This window comes from Salmo salar, unplaced genomic scaffold, assembly GCF_905237065.1.
Source record: "Salmo salar unplaced genomic scaffold, Ssal_v3.1, whole genome shotgun sequence".
Taxonomy (NCBI): Eukaryota; Metazoa; Chordata; class Actinopteri; order Salmoniformes; family Salmonidae; genus Salmo; species Salmo salar.
The window spans coordinates 1-16,801 of NW_025550853.1; the positions used below are offsets into that span (position 1 = coordinate 1).

The window sequence follows — 16,801 nt, forward strand, 5'->3', positions numbered from 1 at the left end:
GTAGTAGTGGCAACGGTGGTAGTAGCAACAGTGGTAGTGGTAGCAACAGTGGTGTAGTGGTAGCAACAGTGGTAGTGGCGGCAGTGGTGGTAGTAGCGGCGGTGGTAGTAGTAGTGGTTGTAGTGTGGTAGGGCGGTAGTGTTTGGCAGCAGCCAGTGGTAGCAGGGTTGTGGTAGTGGTGGTGGCAGTGGTGGTGGTGGTGGCAACGGTAGTGGTGGTGGTGGTGGTGGCGCACAGTAATAGTGTGGTGGTGGAAAGGGTGGTGGTGGTATCATGTGGTGGTGGCACGGTGTTGGTGGTGGCAACGGTGTGGTAGTGGTGTTGGTGGTAGTGGCAAAGTGGTAGCAAAAGTGGTGTGGTAGTAGCGGCGGTAGTAGTAGTAGCAACAGTATTAGTGGGGGTGGTGGCGGAAGTGGTGGTGGTGGTAGCAACAGTAATAGTGGTGTGAAGTGGTGGGTGGTGGTAGTGGTGGTGGTAGCAAGGTAATGGTGGTATCGGTGGTAGTGGCAGCAACAGCGGTAGTAGTGGTGGTGGTGGTTTGCGACGGTGGTAGTGGTATTAGCAACAGCGGCAGTGGTAGTAGCAGCGTTGGTAGTAGCGGCGGTGGTAGTGGCAGAGTGGTGGTGGTGGCAACGGTAATAGTGGTAGTGGTGGTGGGTGGTGGTCAGTGGTGGTAGTAGCAAGGGTATTGGTGGGTATCGGTGGTAGTGGCACGGGGCAGCAGTAGTAGTAGTAGTCAACGGTAATGGTAGTAGTGTGGCAAGTAGTGGTAGTGGTAGCAACAGTAATGGTGGTAGTTGTGGTGGTGGTAGTAGTGTGTGGTGGCTTAAGAGTATTGGTGGTATCGGTAGTAGTAGCAGCAACGGCGGTGGTAGTAATTGGTAGTGGTTTGCAACAGTGGTGGTAGTAGTGGCAACGGCGGCAGTAGTAGTAGCAACGGTAGGGGTACGGTGGTAGTGGTAGCAACAGTGGTGGTAGTGGCAACAGTGGTGGTAGCAGCGGTGGTGGTGGTGGCGGCGGTGGTAGTAGTGGTGGTTGTGTGGTGGTGGGAGCGGTGGTGGTGGTGGCAGCGGCAACAGTGGTGGCGATGTATTGGTGGTATCGGTGGTAGTGGCAACGGTGTTGGTGGTGGTGGTGGTAGTGCAGAAAAAAGTGGTAGCAAAAAGTAGTGGTAGTAGCAGCGGTGAGTGGTGGTAGCAACAGTATTAGTGGCAAGTAGTGGTAGCAACGGTGGTAGTAGCAGAGTGGTAGTGGTAGTAACGGCGGGCGGTGGTAGTGGCAACAGTATTGGTGGTGGTGGTGGTTGGTGGTGGTAGTGGTAGTAGCAAGGTAATGGTGGTATCGGTGGTAGTAGAGCAACAGCAGTGGTGGTAGTAGCAACAGATATTAGTGGTAGTAGTAGCGGAGTAGTGGTGGTAGTAGCAACAGTATTAGTAGTGGTTGTTGGTGGTGGTAGTGGTAGTATCCGCAAGGTATTGGTAGTATCAGTAGTGGTAGCAGCAATAGTGGTGGTGGTGGTGGTTGCAACGGTGGTAGTGGTAGTGGTAGCAACAGCGGCGGTGGTGGTCGGGTACGGTGGTGTAGTGGCAGCGGTAGTGTTGGTGGTAGTGGTAGTAGTGGTGGTAGCAACGGTGGTAGTGGTGGCAATAGTAGTGGTGGTTGTGGTAGTGGTAGTGGTAATGGTGGAAACGCGTGGTAGCAACAGGTGCGGTGGTGGTAGCAACAGTGGTGTGGCAGCGGTAGTGGTGTGCAACAGTAGTGGTAGTGGCGGCAGCGGTGGTGGTGGTGGCAGTAGTGGTAGTGGTTGTGGTAGTGGTAACGGCAGTGGTAGTGGTAGGACAACGGTAGCAACAGCGGCAGTGGTGGTGGTAATAGTAGTGGTAGCAAGGTATTGGTGGTATCAGTGGTATGTGGCAAGGTAATGGTGAGTATCAGTAGTGGCAGCGACAGCAGCAGTGGTGGTGGTAGTAGTAGCAGCAATAGTAATGGTAGTATCAGTAGTAGTAGTAGCAACAGTAGTAGTAGTAGTAGTAGTAGTAGTAGTAGTAGCCTCGGATGCAAGCTAGTCGCCTTTCGGCAAAAGTTACCGTTTTGAATCCAAAATAGGTGACCTACGTGATTCAGTGTAAATCCGATGAGAACAGTTGAGAGTGGGGGGCTTTGCATGACTACTGGTTGTATTACAAATGAATGATGTGCGTTTGGAGCAATACTGGCTGCTGTGTTCAAAAGACTCAACCAGTCGTTCACTTAACAACAATGCAGCACGCGATTGAAGAGAGAAGAGATTGGTTAGTTTACCTCATCGGCACGCTCTGAAAAGACGGCGGGGGTTGAAAGCAGTTTACCACTTAACTTCAGCATGTCCCCTGGCGGTAACTAAGAGGTAGGTGAGAAGCCTGACCACGGAGACGGGGGTGAGAAGGTGATGAAAGCGTACTTCATGAGCTGTAACCGTGAAAACTGGCATTTTGGAAAGTTTGAAGTAAGGGGAGAAAGTGTGGTGAATAAGTTTTGTTTGCATTGTTAAGTATCTTGCTAGCTGTATCGAATGATCTGTTTGCTAGCCAGAGAAATGTTGAGCAACATTAGCCAACTTTACTAATCAAAGAGTTGAGTTCATGGTGTGAAAATTAGTCCAGCTAATTAAAGTCAGACAGCTAACATTAGCTAGCTGGGTGAAAATGAGGCGTTGCTTGTTAATAAACAAGTGTGGCTGGAGCATAGAGGTGAAAGGAACACAACACTCTTTCTCACTTTTTCAATACAGTGGATAAAAGGGGTATGCCAGGTGCTCTCTGCCTGAAAGAGATCAATTATGCCCACAAATGGTATCATGCTCTCCCTGGCACATTGTATAACAGATGTTCACAGGCAGAAAGTGTACAATGCAGTGTAGCCCAAAGATATTGTTTTGTTGTGTTGAACTTTGACAGTGACAGTGCGTGAGTGAAGGGGGGGGGGATTATTACATTTTTTTACTCAGTGAATGTTATTTTTGCGCTCATGTGGCCTTGCGCACTTGTCAATGTCTACTACAGTGGCCACTATAATAGAGCTAAAATAGAATGCCTGTTTGTTTCATTCTATTTCTACTTAAGAGTTATTTTTTCTTCTCCCAAGTGCAATATTTATGTGTGTATGGTGGATTTCTATTATAAAGGCTGTCATGGCTAACTGCAATATTAGTGAAGTGTTTTTTTTCTTAAGGCTTGGTGTCATTTGCAGTAAAGTCTAGGCAACAAATAACATTGGATTGCTTTCTATACATTTTTGAGCTGTGAGTTTTGGTTCACATGAAGCACTTTTTATTTGACACACACAGACTGATCATATAGATCATATTCTTTGTTATTTAATTAGTTAGAGCCTGCATTTCCCCCTAGAAGGGATGTTTCAGTGCAACAGGAAAAAGTGGCAACCTTTTTGGGCCCTCATCGGTTTGCATCAATAGCAACGTAGTAGTGTAGTAGTGGTAGTAGAGTAGTGGTAGTGATGGTAGTGGTAACGGTGGTGGTAACGGTGGTGTGGTAGTGGTAGTGGTACGGTGGTGGTGGTAGTGGTGGTGACGGATGGTGGTGGTGGTGGGTGTGGTGGTGACGGATGGTGGTGGTGGTGGTGGTGACGGATGGTGGTGGTGGTGGTAGTGGTGTGTAACGGTGGTGGTGGTGGTAACAGATAGTGGTGGTAGTAACGGTGGTAGTGGTGAGTGACGGATGGTGGTGTGTGGTGGTGGTAACGGTGGTGGTGGTGGTAGTAACGGATGGTGGTGGTGGTGACGGTGGTGGTGGTGGTGGTAACGGATGGTGGTGGTGGTGTGGTGGTAACGGTGGTGGTTGGTGGTGGTGGTAACGGTGGTGGTGGTGGTGGTGGTGGTAACGGTGGTGGTGGTGGTAGCGGTGGTGGCAGCGGTAGTGGTAGTGGTAACGGTGGTGGTGGTGGTACGTGGTGGTGGTACAACAGGGGGTGGTGGTGACATGGTAGTAGTGGTGGTGGTAAGTAGTGGTAGTGGTGTAACGATGGTGGTGGTAACGGATGGTAGTGGTAGAGTGGTATAACGGTGGTGGTAGTGGTAGTCGGTGGTGGAACAGTGGTGGTGGTGGTAACGGTGGTGGTGGTGGTAACGGTGGTGGTGGTGGTAGCGGTGGTGGTGGTGGCGACAGTGGTGGTATCGGTGGTGGTGGTGGTGATTGGTGGCAACGGTGGTGGTGGTGGTAACGGTGGTGGTGGTGGTAACGGTGGTGGTGGTGGTAACGGTGGTGGTGGTGGTGCCGGTGGTAGTGGTGGCAGCGGTGGTGGTGGTGGCAGCGGTGGTGGTGGTGTGACGTTGGTGGTGGTGGTGGTGGTGGTAACGGTGGTGGTGGTGGTGGTAACGGTGGTGGTAGTGGTGGTGGTGGTAGCGGTGGTGGTGGTGGTGGTGGTAGGGTGGTAGTGGTGGTGGTGGTAACGGTGGTGGTGGTGGTGGTGGTGGTAACGGTGGTGGTAACAGTGGTGGTGGTGGTGGTAACGGTGGTGGTAACGGTGGTAGTGGTGGTAACGGTGGTGGTGGTGGTGGTGGTGGTGGTGGTGGTAACGGTGGTGGTGGTGGTAACGGTGGTGGTGGTGGTGGTGACGGTGGTGGTGGTGGTGGTGGTGGTGGTAGTGGTGGTGGTAACGGTGGTGGTGGTGGTGGTGGTAACGGTGGTGGTGGTGGTAACGGTGGTGGTGGTGGTGGTAACGGTGGTGGTGAACGGTGGTGGTGGTGGTGGTAACGGTGGTGGTGGTAACGGTGGTAGTGGTAACGGTGGTAGTAACGTGGTAGTAGTAGTAACGGTAGTAGTAGTAGTAACAGTGGTAGTAGTAGTAACAGTAGTAGTAGTAACAGTAGTAGTAGTGAAACAGTGGTAGTAGTAGAAACAGTAGTAGTAGTAGTAACAGTAGTAGTAGTAACAGTGGTAGTAGTAGTAACAGTAGTAGTGGTTGTAACAGTAGTAGTAGTAGTAACAGTAGTAGTAGTAGTAGTAGTAACAGTAGTAGTAGTAGTAGTTGTAACGGTGGTAGTAGTGGTAGTAGCAACAGTGGTAGTAACAGTAGTAGTGGTAGTAGTAACAGTAGTAGTAGTAGTAGTTGCAACAGTGGTAGTAGTTGTAACAGTGGTAGTAGTAGTAACAGTAGTGGTAGTGGTAGTGGTAACGGGGTAGTAGTAGTGGTAGTGGTAGTAACAGTGGTAGTAGTAGTAGTAACGGTAGTAGTAGTGGTAGTAACAGTGGTAGTAGTAGTAGTAACAGTGGTAGTAGTAGTAACAGTAGTAGTAGTAGTAACAGTAGTGGTAGTAGTGGTAACAGTGGTAGTAGTGGTAGTAACAGTGGTAGTAGTAGTAACAGGTAGTAGTAGTGGTAGTAACAGTAGTAGTAGTGGTAGTAACAGTGGTAGTAGTAGTAACGGTGGTAGTAGTAGTAGTAGTAACAGTGGTAGTGGTAGTAACAGTGGTAGTGGTAACAGTAGTAGTAGTAACAGTAGTAGTAACAGTGGTAGTAGTAACAGTGGTAGTAGTAGTAACAGTAGTAGTAGTTGTAACAGTGGTGAGTAGTAGTAGTAGTAACAGTAGTAGTAGTAGTAACGGTGGTAGTAGTAGTAACAGTAGTAGTAGTAGTTGTAACAGGTGGTAGTAGTAGTAGCAACAGTGGTAGTAGTAGTAGCAACAGTGGTAGTAGTAGTAACAGTAGTAGTAGTAGTAGTAGTAGTAGCAACAGTGGTAGTAGTAACAGTAGTAGTAGTAGTAACAGTAGTAGTGGTTGTAACAGTAGTAGTGGTGGTGGTAGCAACAGTAGTAGTAGCAACAGTAGTAGTAGCAACAGCGGTAGTAGCAACAGTGGTAGTAGCAACAGTAGTAGTAGCAACAGCGGTAGTAGCAACAGTGGTAGTAGCAACAGTGGTAGTAGGAGTGGTAGCAACAGTGGTAGTAGTAGTAGCAACAGTAGTAGTAGTAGTAGCAACAGTAGTAGTAGTTGCAAAAGTAAAGTAGTAACAGTAGTAGTAGAAACAGCAGTAGTAGTGGTGGAAACAGCAGTAGTAGCAGCAACAGTAGCATTAGTATTGGTGGCAGAGTATTAGTAGTAGTAGTAGCAACAGTGGTAGTAGTAGCAACAGTAGTAGTGGTGGTGGTAGTAGTAGCAACAGTAATAGTGGTAGTAGTGGTAGCAACAGAGTAGCAGTAGTAGCAGCGGTGGTAGTGGTGGCAACAGCAGTAGTAGCAGCAGTGGTAGCAACAGTAGTAGTGGTTGCAACAGTGGTAGTAGTAGCAACAGTGGTGGTAGTAGTAGTAGTAGCAGCAGCAGTAGTAGTGGCGCAGTGGTAGTAGCAGTAGTAGCAACAGTAGCAGTAGTAGCAACGGTGGCAGTGGTTGTAGTAGAAGTAGTAGTAGTAGCAACAGTAGTGGTAGTAGTAGTAGCAACAGTGGTGGTGGTGGTGGTAGTAGTAGTAATAGTAGTAGCAACGGTAGTAGTAGTAGCAACAGTAGTGGTAGCAACAGTAGTAGTGGTAGTAGTAGTAGCAACCGTGGTGGTAGTGGTACAACCGTGAGTAGCAGTAGTAGCAACAGTGGTAGTAGTAGTAGTAGCAACAGTAGTAGTAGCAACAGTAGTAGCAGCAGCAGTAGTAGCAGCGGCAGTAGTAGTAGCAACATTAGTAGTAGTGGTAGTAGTAGCAGCAGTGGTAGTAGTAACCGTAGTAGTAGTAGTAACAGTAGTAGTAGTGGTAGTAGTAGTAGTTGTAACAGTAGTAGTAGTGGTAGTAGCAACAGTAGTAGTAGCAACAGTAGTAGTAGCAACAGTAGTAGTAGCAACAGTAGTAGTAGTAGTGGTAGCAACAGTGGTAGTAGTAGTAGTGGCAACAGTAGTGAGTAGTAGCAACAGTAGTAGTGGTTGTAAAAGTAATAGTAGTAACGGTGGTAGTAGAAACAGCAGTAGTAGAGTGGAAACGCGGGTGGCAGCAACAGTGGCATTAGTATTGGTGGCAGAGTATTAGTAGTGGTAGTAGCAACAGTGGTAGTAGTAGCAACAGTAGTAGTAGTGGTGGTAGTGGTAGCAACAGTGGTAGTAATAGTAGTAGTAATAGTGGTGGTAGTGGTAGCAACAGAGTAGCAGTGGTAGCAGCGGTAGTAGTAGTGGCAACAGTGTAGTAGCAGCAGTAGTAGCAACAGTAGTAGTAGTTGCAACAGTAGTAAGTAGTAGCAACGGTAGTGGTGGTGGTGGTAGTAGTGGTAGCAGCGGTAGTAGTAGCAGCGGTAGTAGTAGCAGTAGTAGCAACAGTAGCAGTAGTAGCAACAGTAGCGGTGGTGGTGGTAGTGGTAGCAACAGTAGTGGTGGTAGTAGTAGCAACAGTGGTGGTGGTAGTAGTAGTGGTAATAGTAGTAGCAACAGTGGTAGTAGTAGCAAGGTAGTAGTAGCAACAGTAGTAGTGGTGGTAGTAGTAGCAACCGTGGTAGTAGTAGTAGCAACCGTAGTAGCAGTAGTAGCAACAGTAGTAGTAGTAGCAACAGTAGTAGCAGTAGTAGTAGCAACAGGTAGCAGCAGCAGTAGTAGCAGCGGCGGTAGTAGTAGCAACATTAGTAGTAGTAGTAGTAACAGAAGTAGTAGTAGCAACAGTAGTAGTAGTAGCAATCGTAGTAGTAGTAGTAGTAGCAACAGCAGTGGTAGCAGCAGCAGTGGTTGTAGTAGAAGCAGCAGTGAGTGGGAGTAGTAGTAGTAGCAGCAGCATCAGTAGTAGTAGTAGTAGTAGCAAACAATATTATTAGTAGCAGTAGTAGTAGCAACAGTAGTATTCATAGCAGTAGTAGAAGCGGTTGTAGCAGTAGTAGCATTAGTATTTGAAGTAGTGGTGGTAGTAGTAGTAGTAGTAGTAGCAGCAGTAGTTGCAGCAGCAGTAGATGCCGTAGTAGTAGTTGTAGTAGCAACAGTAGTATTATTAGCAGCAGCAGTAGCAGCATTAGTAATAGCAGCAGCAGCATTAGTAGCAACGGTAGTAGTAGTAGCAACAGTAGTAGCAACAGTAGTTGTAGCAATAGTAGTAGCAGCAGTATTAGTAGCAGCAGTAGTAATAGTAGTTGTAACTGTAATATCAAGAAGTAACTTTGGTGAACATTAATGTTATTAACTTATTGGTGTATTTAGGAGGGATGGAGGTAGGGACTCCTCTACGACCTCTCAGCCTGCCACCTCGCCTGGGGAGTCTCTACGTTGGAACAGGTCAGTGTGTCTGTGGGAAGGGAGCGTGCTTGGTGGGGTGGGAGTGTGTGAAATATATGATGATGATGATGATGATGATGAAGGTGAAGGTGGTCTGTGTAGGAACAGGTTGTGTGTAAATGATGTAGGTGATCTCTGTATAGGAACAGGGGATGTGGAGAGGTGTGTGTATCCCATCTTCGCTGGCTCCAGTCTCTCCCCCGCCAGCCTGCTGTCACTCAAACCAGGTGCGTTCGATACTGATGATTATGGTTGTAAAATTCTGGTTTAAAAAAATCCCACGATTTCTAGAAATCCGTTTGAAATAATTCCCAGAATCAGGAAATCCAGTTTATTTTTTTTTGAAAACCTGCTGATGATTGTGATGATGATATTATATTATGATATTATGATTGTGATATTATTATATTATATACAGTGCAATCGGAAAGTATTTAGACCCCTTATTTTTTCCCAAATTGTTTACATCACAGCCTTTAAACAGCCTTTGTCACGTCCTGACCATAGTAAGTTGTTATTTTCTATGGTAGAGTAGGTCAGGACGTGACAGGGGGTGTTTGTTCTATGTTTTCTTTTTCTATGTTTAAGTTCTAGTTTTTCTATTTCTATGTTGATCCTCGTTGCCTCTGATTAGAGATCATATTTAAGTAGGGGTTTTTCTCTTCCTGTTTTGTGGGTGATTATCTTTTCAGTAGTGTGTTGTCCTCTCTGCGTCACGGTTTGTTGTGTTTGTATTTTCAAGTATTTGGTGTTTTGCAACATTTCACAATAAATATAAGTATGTGGAACCACGAACACTCTGCATTTTGGTCCGATCCTTCAAACAACCGTGACAGCCTTTCACCCAAAAAATTAAATCATCATCAATCTACACACAATACTCCATAATGACAAAGCAAAAATGTTTTTGTTTTTTGTTTGCTAATTTATTAAAAATAAAAAAACACATCTGATTTGCGTAAGTATTCAGACCCTTTGCTATGAGACTTGAAATTGAGCTCAGGTGCATCCAGTGGTAATTCAATTGATTGGACATGATTTGGAAAAGCACAAACCTGTCTATATAAGGTCCCATGTGTTGACAGTGCATGTCAGAGCAAAAACCAAGCCATGAGGTTGAAGGAATTGTCCGTAGAGCCCCGAGACAGGATTGTGTTGAGGCGCAGACCTGGGCAGCATTGAAGGTTCACAAGAACAAATAATCCTCTATCATTCTTAAATGGAAGAAGTTTGGAACCACAAAGATTCTTCCTAGAGCTGGCCAAACAGCAATCGGGGAGAAGATCCTTGGTCAGGGAGGTGACCAAGAACCCAATGGTCACTCTGACAGCTTCAGAGTTCCTCTGTGGAGATGGGAGAACCTTCCAGAAGGACAACCATCTCTGCAGCACTCCACCAATCAGGCCTTTATGGTAGAGTGGCCAGACGGAATCTACTCCTCAGTAAAATTCACATGACAGCCTGCTTGGAGTTTGCCAAAAGGCACCTAAGGACTCTCAGACTATGAGAAACAAGATTCTCTGGTCTGATGAAACCAAGATTGGCCTGAATGCCAAGAGTCACGTCTGAAGGAAACCAGGCACTGCTCATCACCTGGCCAATATCATCCCTACAGTGAAGCATGGTGGTGGCAGCATCATGCTCTGGGGATTTGTTTCAGCTGCAGGAACTGGGAGACTAGTTAGGATCGAGGAAAAATGAACGGAGCAAAGTACAGAGAGATCATTGATGAAAACCTGCTCCAGAGCGCTCAGGACCTCAGACTGGGGTGAAGGTTTACCTTCCAACAGGACGACACGAAGCACACGGCTAAGACAACGCTGGAGTGGCTTTGGAACAAGTCTCTGAATGTATTTGAGTGGCCCAGCCAGACCCGGACTTGAACCTCATCTAACATCTCTGGAGAGAGGGGAGAAAAAAAACGATTTAACCTGTTGGGGCTAGGGGCAGTATTTGCACGGCCGGATAAAAAACGTACCCGATTTAAACTGGTTACTACTCTTGCCCAGAAATGAGAATATGCATATAATTAGTAGATTTGGATAGAAAACACTCTAAAGTTTCTAAAACTGTTTGAATGGTGTCTGTGAGTATAACAGAACTCATATGGCAGACCAAAACCTGAGAAGATTCCATACAGGAAGTGCCCTGTCTGACAATTTGTTGTCCTTCAGTTGCATCTCTATCGAAAATACAGCATCTCTGCTGTAACGCGACATTTTCTAAGGCTTCCATTGGTTCTCGAAGGCGCCAGAAAGTGTAATGGGGTGTCTGCTGTCTCTGGGCGAAGAACAGCAGGAGAATTTGTGAGTGGTCAGCCTGGGAACAGTGACACTGGAGATGCGCGTTCATGAGAATTCTCAAATTTTTTCTTTCAGCCTTTGAATGAATACAACGTCGCCCGGTTGGAATATTATCGCTATTTTACGAGAAAAATAGCATAAAAATTGATTTTAAACAGCGTTTGACATGCTTCGAAGTACGATAATGGAATATTTAAAAAAAAATGTCACGAAATGCGCTCGCGCGTCACCCCTTCGGATAGTGACCTGAACACACATTTTGCAATATTCTGAGTACATAGCTCAGCCATCACGGCTAGCTATTTTGACACCCGCCAACTCCGGGGGCACACTAAACTCAGAATTAGCATTAGAAAAATTGTATTACCTTTGCTGATATTCGTCAGAATGCACCCCAGGACTGCTACTTCCACAATAAATGTTGTTTTTGTTCCAAATAATCCATAGTTATGTCCAAATACCTCTGTTTTGTTCGTGCGTTCAGGTCACTATCCAAAGGGTAATGCGCGAGCGCATTTCGAGGCAAAACAATTCAAAATGTTCCATTACCGTACTTAGAAGCATGTCAAACGCTGTTTAAAATCAATTTTTATGCTATTTTCTCGTAAAATAGCGATAATATTCCAACCGGACAGTAGTGTATTCATTCAAAGAGGAAAAGAAAAAAACAGCGTGGTCTCGTGAATGCGCATATCCAATCTCTTAGTCACCAGGCAGACCACTGACAAACTGAGCTCCTATTATCTGCCCAGAGACAGGAGACGCCTCAATCCGCTTTCTGAAGGCTTTAGAGAGCCAATGGAAGCCTTAGAAAGTGCTACGTAACCCCAGAGATACTGTAGTTTCGATAGACAACCAAAGGAAGAACTACAAATTCTCAGACAGGCCACTTCCTGCTTGGAATTTTCTCAGGTTTTTGCCTGCCATATGAATTGTGTTATACTCACAGACACCATTCAAACAGTTTTAGAAACTTCAATGTTTTCTATCCAAATCTACTAATAATATGCATATTCTCGTTTCTGGGCAAGAGTAGTAACCAGTTTAAATTGGAGTGCGTTTTTTATCCGGCCGTGAAAATACTGCCCCCTAGCCCAGACAGGTTAAAGAAAAATATCTTTGTCCAGTTCGAGGTGACTAATCACTGTTCTGATGTCCAGAAGCTCTATTTGGTCTTAAGAGACTGTGGCAGAAACATTATGTACAAAATAAGTTATAAACAACGCAAAAAAACACAAAGTAGCACAATTGGTTAGGAGCCCGTAAAACGGCAGCCCCCCCAAGCCATTATCAATCTGGGTCAGTTTAGTTCAGTGGTGACTCTACTAGAGTACTACTGCTATAAGAACAGGTGGGCACTACCTGAGTATTACCTCTACTACTAATAATACTATATAATATACTGTAATAATACTATATTATATATGTTGTTACTAGGTCAGTTTAGTTCAGCAGTGACTCTACTAGAGTACTACTGCCTAAAGAACAGCTGGGCACTACCTGAATACTACCTCTACTACTAATAATACTATGTAATATACTGTAATAATACTATATATTATATATGTTGTTACTAGGTCAGTTTAGTTCAGCGGTGACTCTACTAGAGTACTACTGCCTAAAGAACAGCTGGGCACCACCTGAATACTACCTCTACTACTAATAATACTATGTAATATACTGTAATAATACTATATATTATATATGTTGTTACTAGGTCAGTTTAGTTCAGCGGTAACTCTACTAGAGTACTACTGCCTAAAGAACAGCTGGGCACTACCTGAATACTACCTCTACTCAACACCGGGACAAGAGGGGAAGCTAATGCTCATATACAAGGTGGGTATATGTCTCATTATTTACTTAATTAATTAATTTGTTGTTAATTAGTACCTTCGTTCATTCATTTATTCATTCATTATTTTCACCACCTTTACTACATACTATTTAACAAACAAACGTTTATACAAAGACCTAGTCTGGCTGACTAGTCTGGCGAGAGACCCACGTCACTCACTACACAGCAAGCTGTGTAAGACTTTTGAGAGCTGGTGTCAGCCAGACTAACAAAGACTGTTTCCATGTTTAAATTGATGTACCTCATCCTATGGAGACCTAGGAATTAGTCTGGAAAGGCAGCAACCCAAGTTACAGCCAAGCACTAGGATCATACTGTATCTCTGAACCATGTTCTGATTTACCTACATTTCTAAGATGATTGACATATATAAAAAAAAATTGGGGGGGTGGAGGGGGTGGAAAAACATCCTTTTAATTCTCTGTCTGTGTTTGTGTCTGTTAGGTCGTGATCTCGTCGACGAGAAGCAGCTTCATGCCAGACAGGGTGTGTACGGTGTTGGAGGACGCTAAGGAGCTGGCAGCACAGAACGCACTCTGGAACTTGGGTTAGTTAAACACACGCTTACACTTGACACTTGTTAGAAAAGTGACTCACAACCGGTGGTACCCTTTAATGTGGCCCCGCGGTGGAATTTAGGGAAAAGTATTATTTTAGATTTAAAAAAAATAAATGACTTCAGGCTCCACTTTAACGTTTATACCTGGTTAAAAGTATGTCGAAATTATTATGGACCTATATCTTTTAAAATAACTGCCCTCCATAGAATTCCTAAATTGGCTCTCGGGCTTCGATGTTGCCTACCCCTGTGTTAGACCAATCAATTGACTGATTTATTTATTATTATTATTATATATATTTTTTAAATGTTCTCTCTACTCCATCCCTTCCTCTCAGACTGTTCCTTCCTCAACGGTAGCTCCCCCGGTTCGCTCTCTCCTCCTCTTCCTCCCGTCCCCTACGGTTCTCTCTCTCCTCCTCCTGTCTCCAACAGCCCCGGTCTCCTCTCATACGGCTGTACCAGAGCCTTCCCCTACCCTCTTTCTCCCACCACCCCACAGAGACTCTATATCCCCCCTAACCAGAACCCTGCCTTCTTCTGATCATCCCTCCCATCATCACTCACTGTGGGAGAGGAGGGAACAGAGGGAAAGAGGAGGGAGGTGGAGGTGAACAACCTCCACTATGTGCCTAGTTTGTTACTGAGGCATTTTACCTTTGTGTTGGATGTTTGGTTGGTTTAGTTTTTTGGGTTGTTTGGTTTTCAAAAGACGGCCATTTTGTAATTCATATGTTAAGTTGACTCATGAAGGGCTGCATTCATTCTGCTCACAGTGTTACTCTATGCAGCAGAGGTGCATGCTAAGTGGGATCCTTCGGACGTCTAACTCTGACGTCACCCCATTTGAAGTTGACATTTAAAATGGTTACGGTAAGGGTTAAGAAGAGGGTTAAGGTAAGGGTTAAGAAGAGGGTTATGGTTAAGAAGAGGGTTTTGGTTAAGGTAAGGGTTAAGAAGAGGGTTTTGGTTAAGGTAAGGGTAGGGTAGGGTTTAGGGTAGGGATGTCCCAAGGGTCCCACATAGCATCTACCCAAACCCCATAGGTAAGGTAAACAAGGGAATTATAGATCAAACTGAAGAAAACTTCATTTACTTTAGCACTTATTTCATATCTTGGCAATAATGATACTTGAATAGTATTGACTTTTGACCATATGTATTTATAAAACATGATTTAAATATTTTAGTGACTTTTTTCTGACTTACATGTACTGTATTTTATTATTTTTTGTATTTTTTGTCATCCACCTATTATGCTTTATCGCAGTATATTTAGGTTCTACTGTATCGTATAATGCTCAAATATTCAAATATCAAACAATGTCAAAATTCTGTCTTCTATTTTGTTATTCAATTAATTATTTATTTATTAGCAGCTGGTGATTTTGAACAAGGTGAAATCAAGTGGGCAGATCATATCTAAATGGATAAGCGATGTGTAAAGACAATCCAAAATGGCTCCGCCGCATAATATATTTATTGAGATTTAAATATTGAATATTATTATTATTATTAACATTATAAAACATAGCGATCATCAACAAGACAGCGTTGCCTCTCCTCCTAAATATTAACTTTTATTTTTCTTTGTCTTTTTTTTTTATTTTTTTTTTAATGTCATTTAGAGTTTTTGTCAAAAAGTCATTTAAAAGAATACTGTGGGATTTTAGCATCGAGGCGCTTTATCTACTTCCCCACAGTCAGATGAACCATTTTTTATGTCTCTGCGTCTAGTATGAAGGACGCTAAGAGGTAGTTTCGCGAGCCAATGCTAACTAGCGTGCTAGCATATACCCATAGACTTCCAGTGGTTGCGCTAGTGCTAGTTAGCGACTTTCTCCAAACTGCATGCAGAGACATGAAAATGGTATCTACAGAGTTCATCTGACTCTGAGGAAGTAGATAAATAAAGAAATCCAGAAGTATCCTTTTAAATGAACAATAGTGACATGTACTGTACCGGTGATACCGGTCCATATTGTCTCTCCAGTTGGTTTAGTTGATCACCGGGAACACACACACACAATGGTAAATAAATTCAGGAAGTTGAATAATTTTTCTCCAGCAGTTGTTTTGTTTATATCGATGTTGTTTACACTGGGTTGTTATGGTTTCCTCCCATGTTGTTCTCATGAGGTGCTCAGTTTTTTGTTGAGTGCGTTCTAAATGGAACCCTATTCCCTATATAGTGCACTACTTTAGACCAGGGCCCTATTCCCTATATAGTGCACTACTTTAGACCAGGGCCCTATTCCCTATATAGTGGCACTATTTTAGACCTGGTCTAAAGTAATGCACTATATAGGGAATAGGGCCCTGGTCTGAAGTAGTGCACTATATAGGGTTCCATTTGGGAGGTATGTTTTTATTCTCATACACACACTGTTCACTAGGAACATTTTAACTGGTTACTGAGATCATGTTGAATTTAATAAACAAATTAAATACCGTGTATTGTGTGTGTGTGTGTCTGACTGTGTAGTGTGTGTGTGTGTGTGTGTCTGACTGTGTAGTGTGTGTGTGTGTGTCTGACTGTGTAGTGTGTGTGTGTGTGTGTCTGACTGTGTAGTGTGTGTGTGTGTGTCTGACTGTGTAGTGTGTGTGTGTGTGTGTGTGTGTCTGACTGTGTGTGTGTGTCTGACTGTGTAGTGTGTGTGTGTGTGTGTCTGACTGTGTAGTGTGTGTGTGTGTGTGTGTGTGTCTGACTGTGTAGTGTGTGTGTGTGTGTGTGTCTGACTGTGTAGTGTGTGTGTGTGTGTGTGTGTGTCTGACTGTGTAGTGTGTGTGTGTGTCTGACTGTGTAGTGTGTGTGTGTGTGTGTCTGACTGTGTAGGTGTGTGTGTGTGTGTGTCTGACTGTGTAGTGTGTGTGTGTGTGTCTGACTGTGTAGTGTGTGTGTGTGTGTGACTGTGTAGTGTGTGTGTGTGTGTCTGACTGTGTAGTGTGTGTCTGACTGTAGTGTGTGTGTGTGTGTTGCTGTTAGATCAAATCGCTGTTTGTCACATGCTTCGTAAAACAGGTGTAGACTAACAGTGACATGGCTTTTACTGACGGGTCCTTTTCCAACAAAGCACAATTAAGATAAAACATTAAATAAAAATAGTGGTGACACAAGGAAATAAATACACAGTGAATAACAAATAACAATGACGGGGAAAAAATAGCATGGTTATATACAGGAAGTACCAGGTAATAACATGTCTATATACAGGAAGTACCAGGTAATAACATGGCTATATACAGGAAGTACCAGGTAATAACATGGCTATATACAGGGAGTTCTGGAGGCAAAAGAAACGCACACCTGTTTAGGAGAGGTGCTGGCTAGCAGAGTAGAACACCTGGTTAGGAGAGGTGCTGGCTAGCAGAGTAGAACACCTGGTTAGGAGAGGTGCTGGCTAGCAGAGTAGAACACCTGGTTAGGAGAGGTGCTGGCTAGCAGAGTAGAACACCTGGTTAGGAGAGGTGCTGGCTAGCAGAGTAGAACACCTGGTTAGGAGAGGTGCTGGCTAGCAGAGTAGAACACCTGTTTAGGAGAGGTGCTGGCTGGCTAGCAGAGTAGAACACCTGTTTAGGAGAGGTGCTGGATATCAGAGTAGAACACCTGGTTAGGAGAGGTGCTGGATATCAGAGTAGAACACCTGTTTAGGAGAGGTGCTGGATATCGGAGTGGAACACCTGTTTAAGAGAGGTGCTGGCTAGTAGAGTAGAACACCTGTTTAGTAGAGGTGCTGGATAGCAGAGTAGAACACCTGGTTAGGAGAGGTGCTGGCTAGCAGAGTAGAACACCTGTTTAGGAGAGGTGCTGGATAGCAGAGTAGAACACCTGTTTAGGAGAGGTGCTGGATAGCAG

General features: G+C 44.5%; 1 protein-coding gene across 1 annotated transcript; it reads left to right on the forward strand.

Annotated features, from left to right (window-relative positions):
* Positions 1 to 8,150: 8,150 nt before the first annotated feature.
* LOC123740063 (probable RNA-binding protein 46) lies at positions 8,151 to 15,175 on the forward strand (the record flags this gene model as incomplete). Its single annotated transcript, XM_045713968.1, is given in 5 exon segments — positions 8,151 to 8,225; positions 8,369 to 8,452; positions 12,246 to 12,367; positions 12,831 to 12,933; positions 13,284 to 15,175. Coding segments are annotated over 5 exon segments (590 nt in total), but the record flags the coding sequence as incomplete, so codon positions are not given.
* Between the last annotated feature and the right edge of the window lie 1,626 nt (positions 15,176 to 16,801).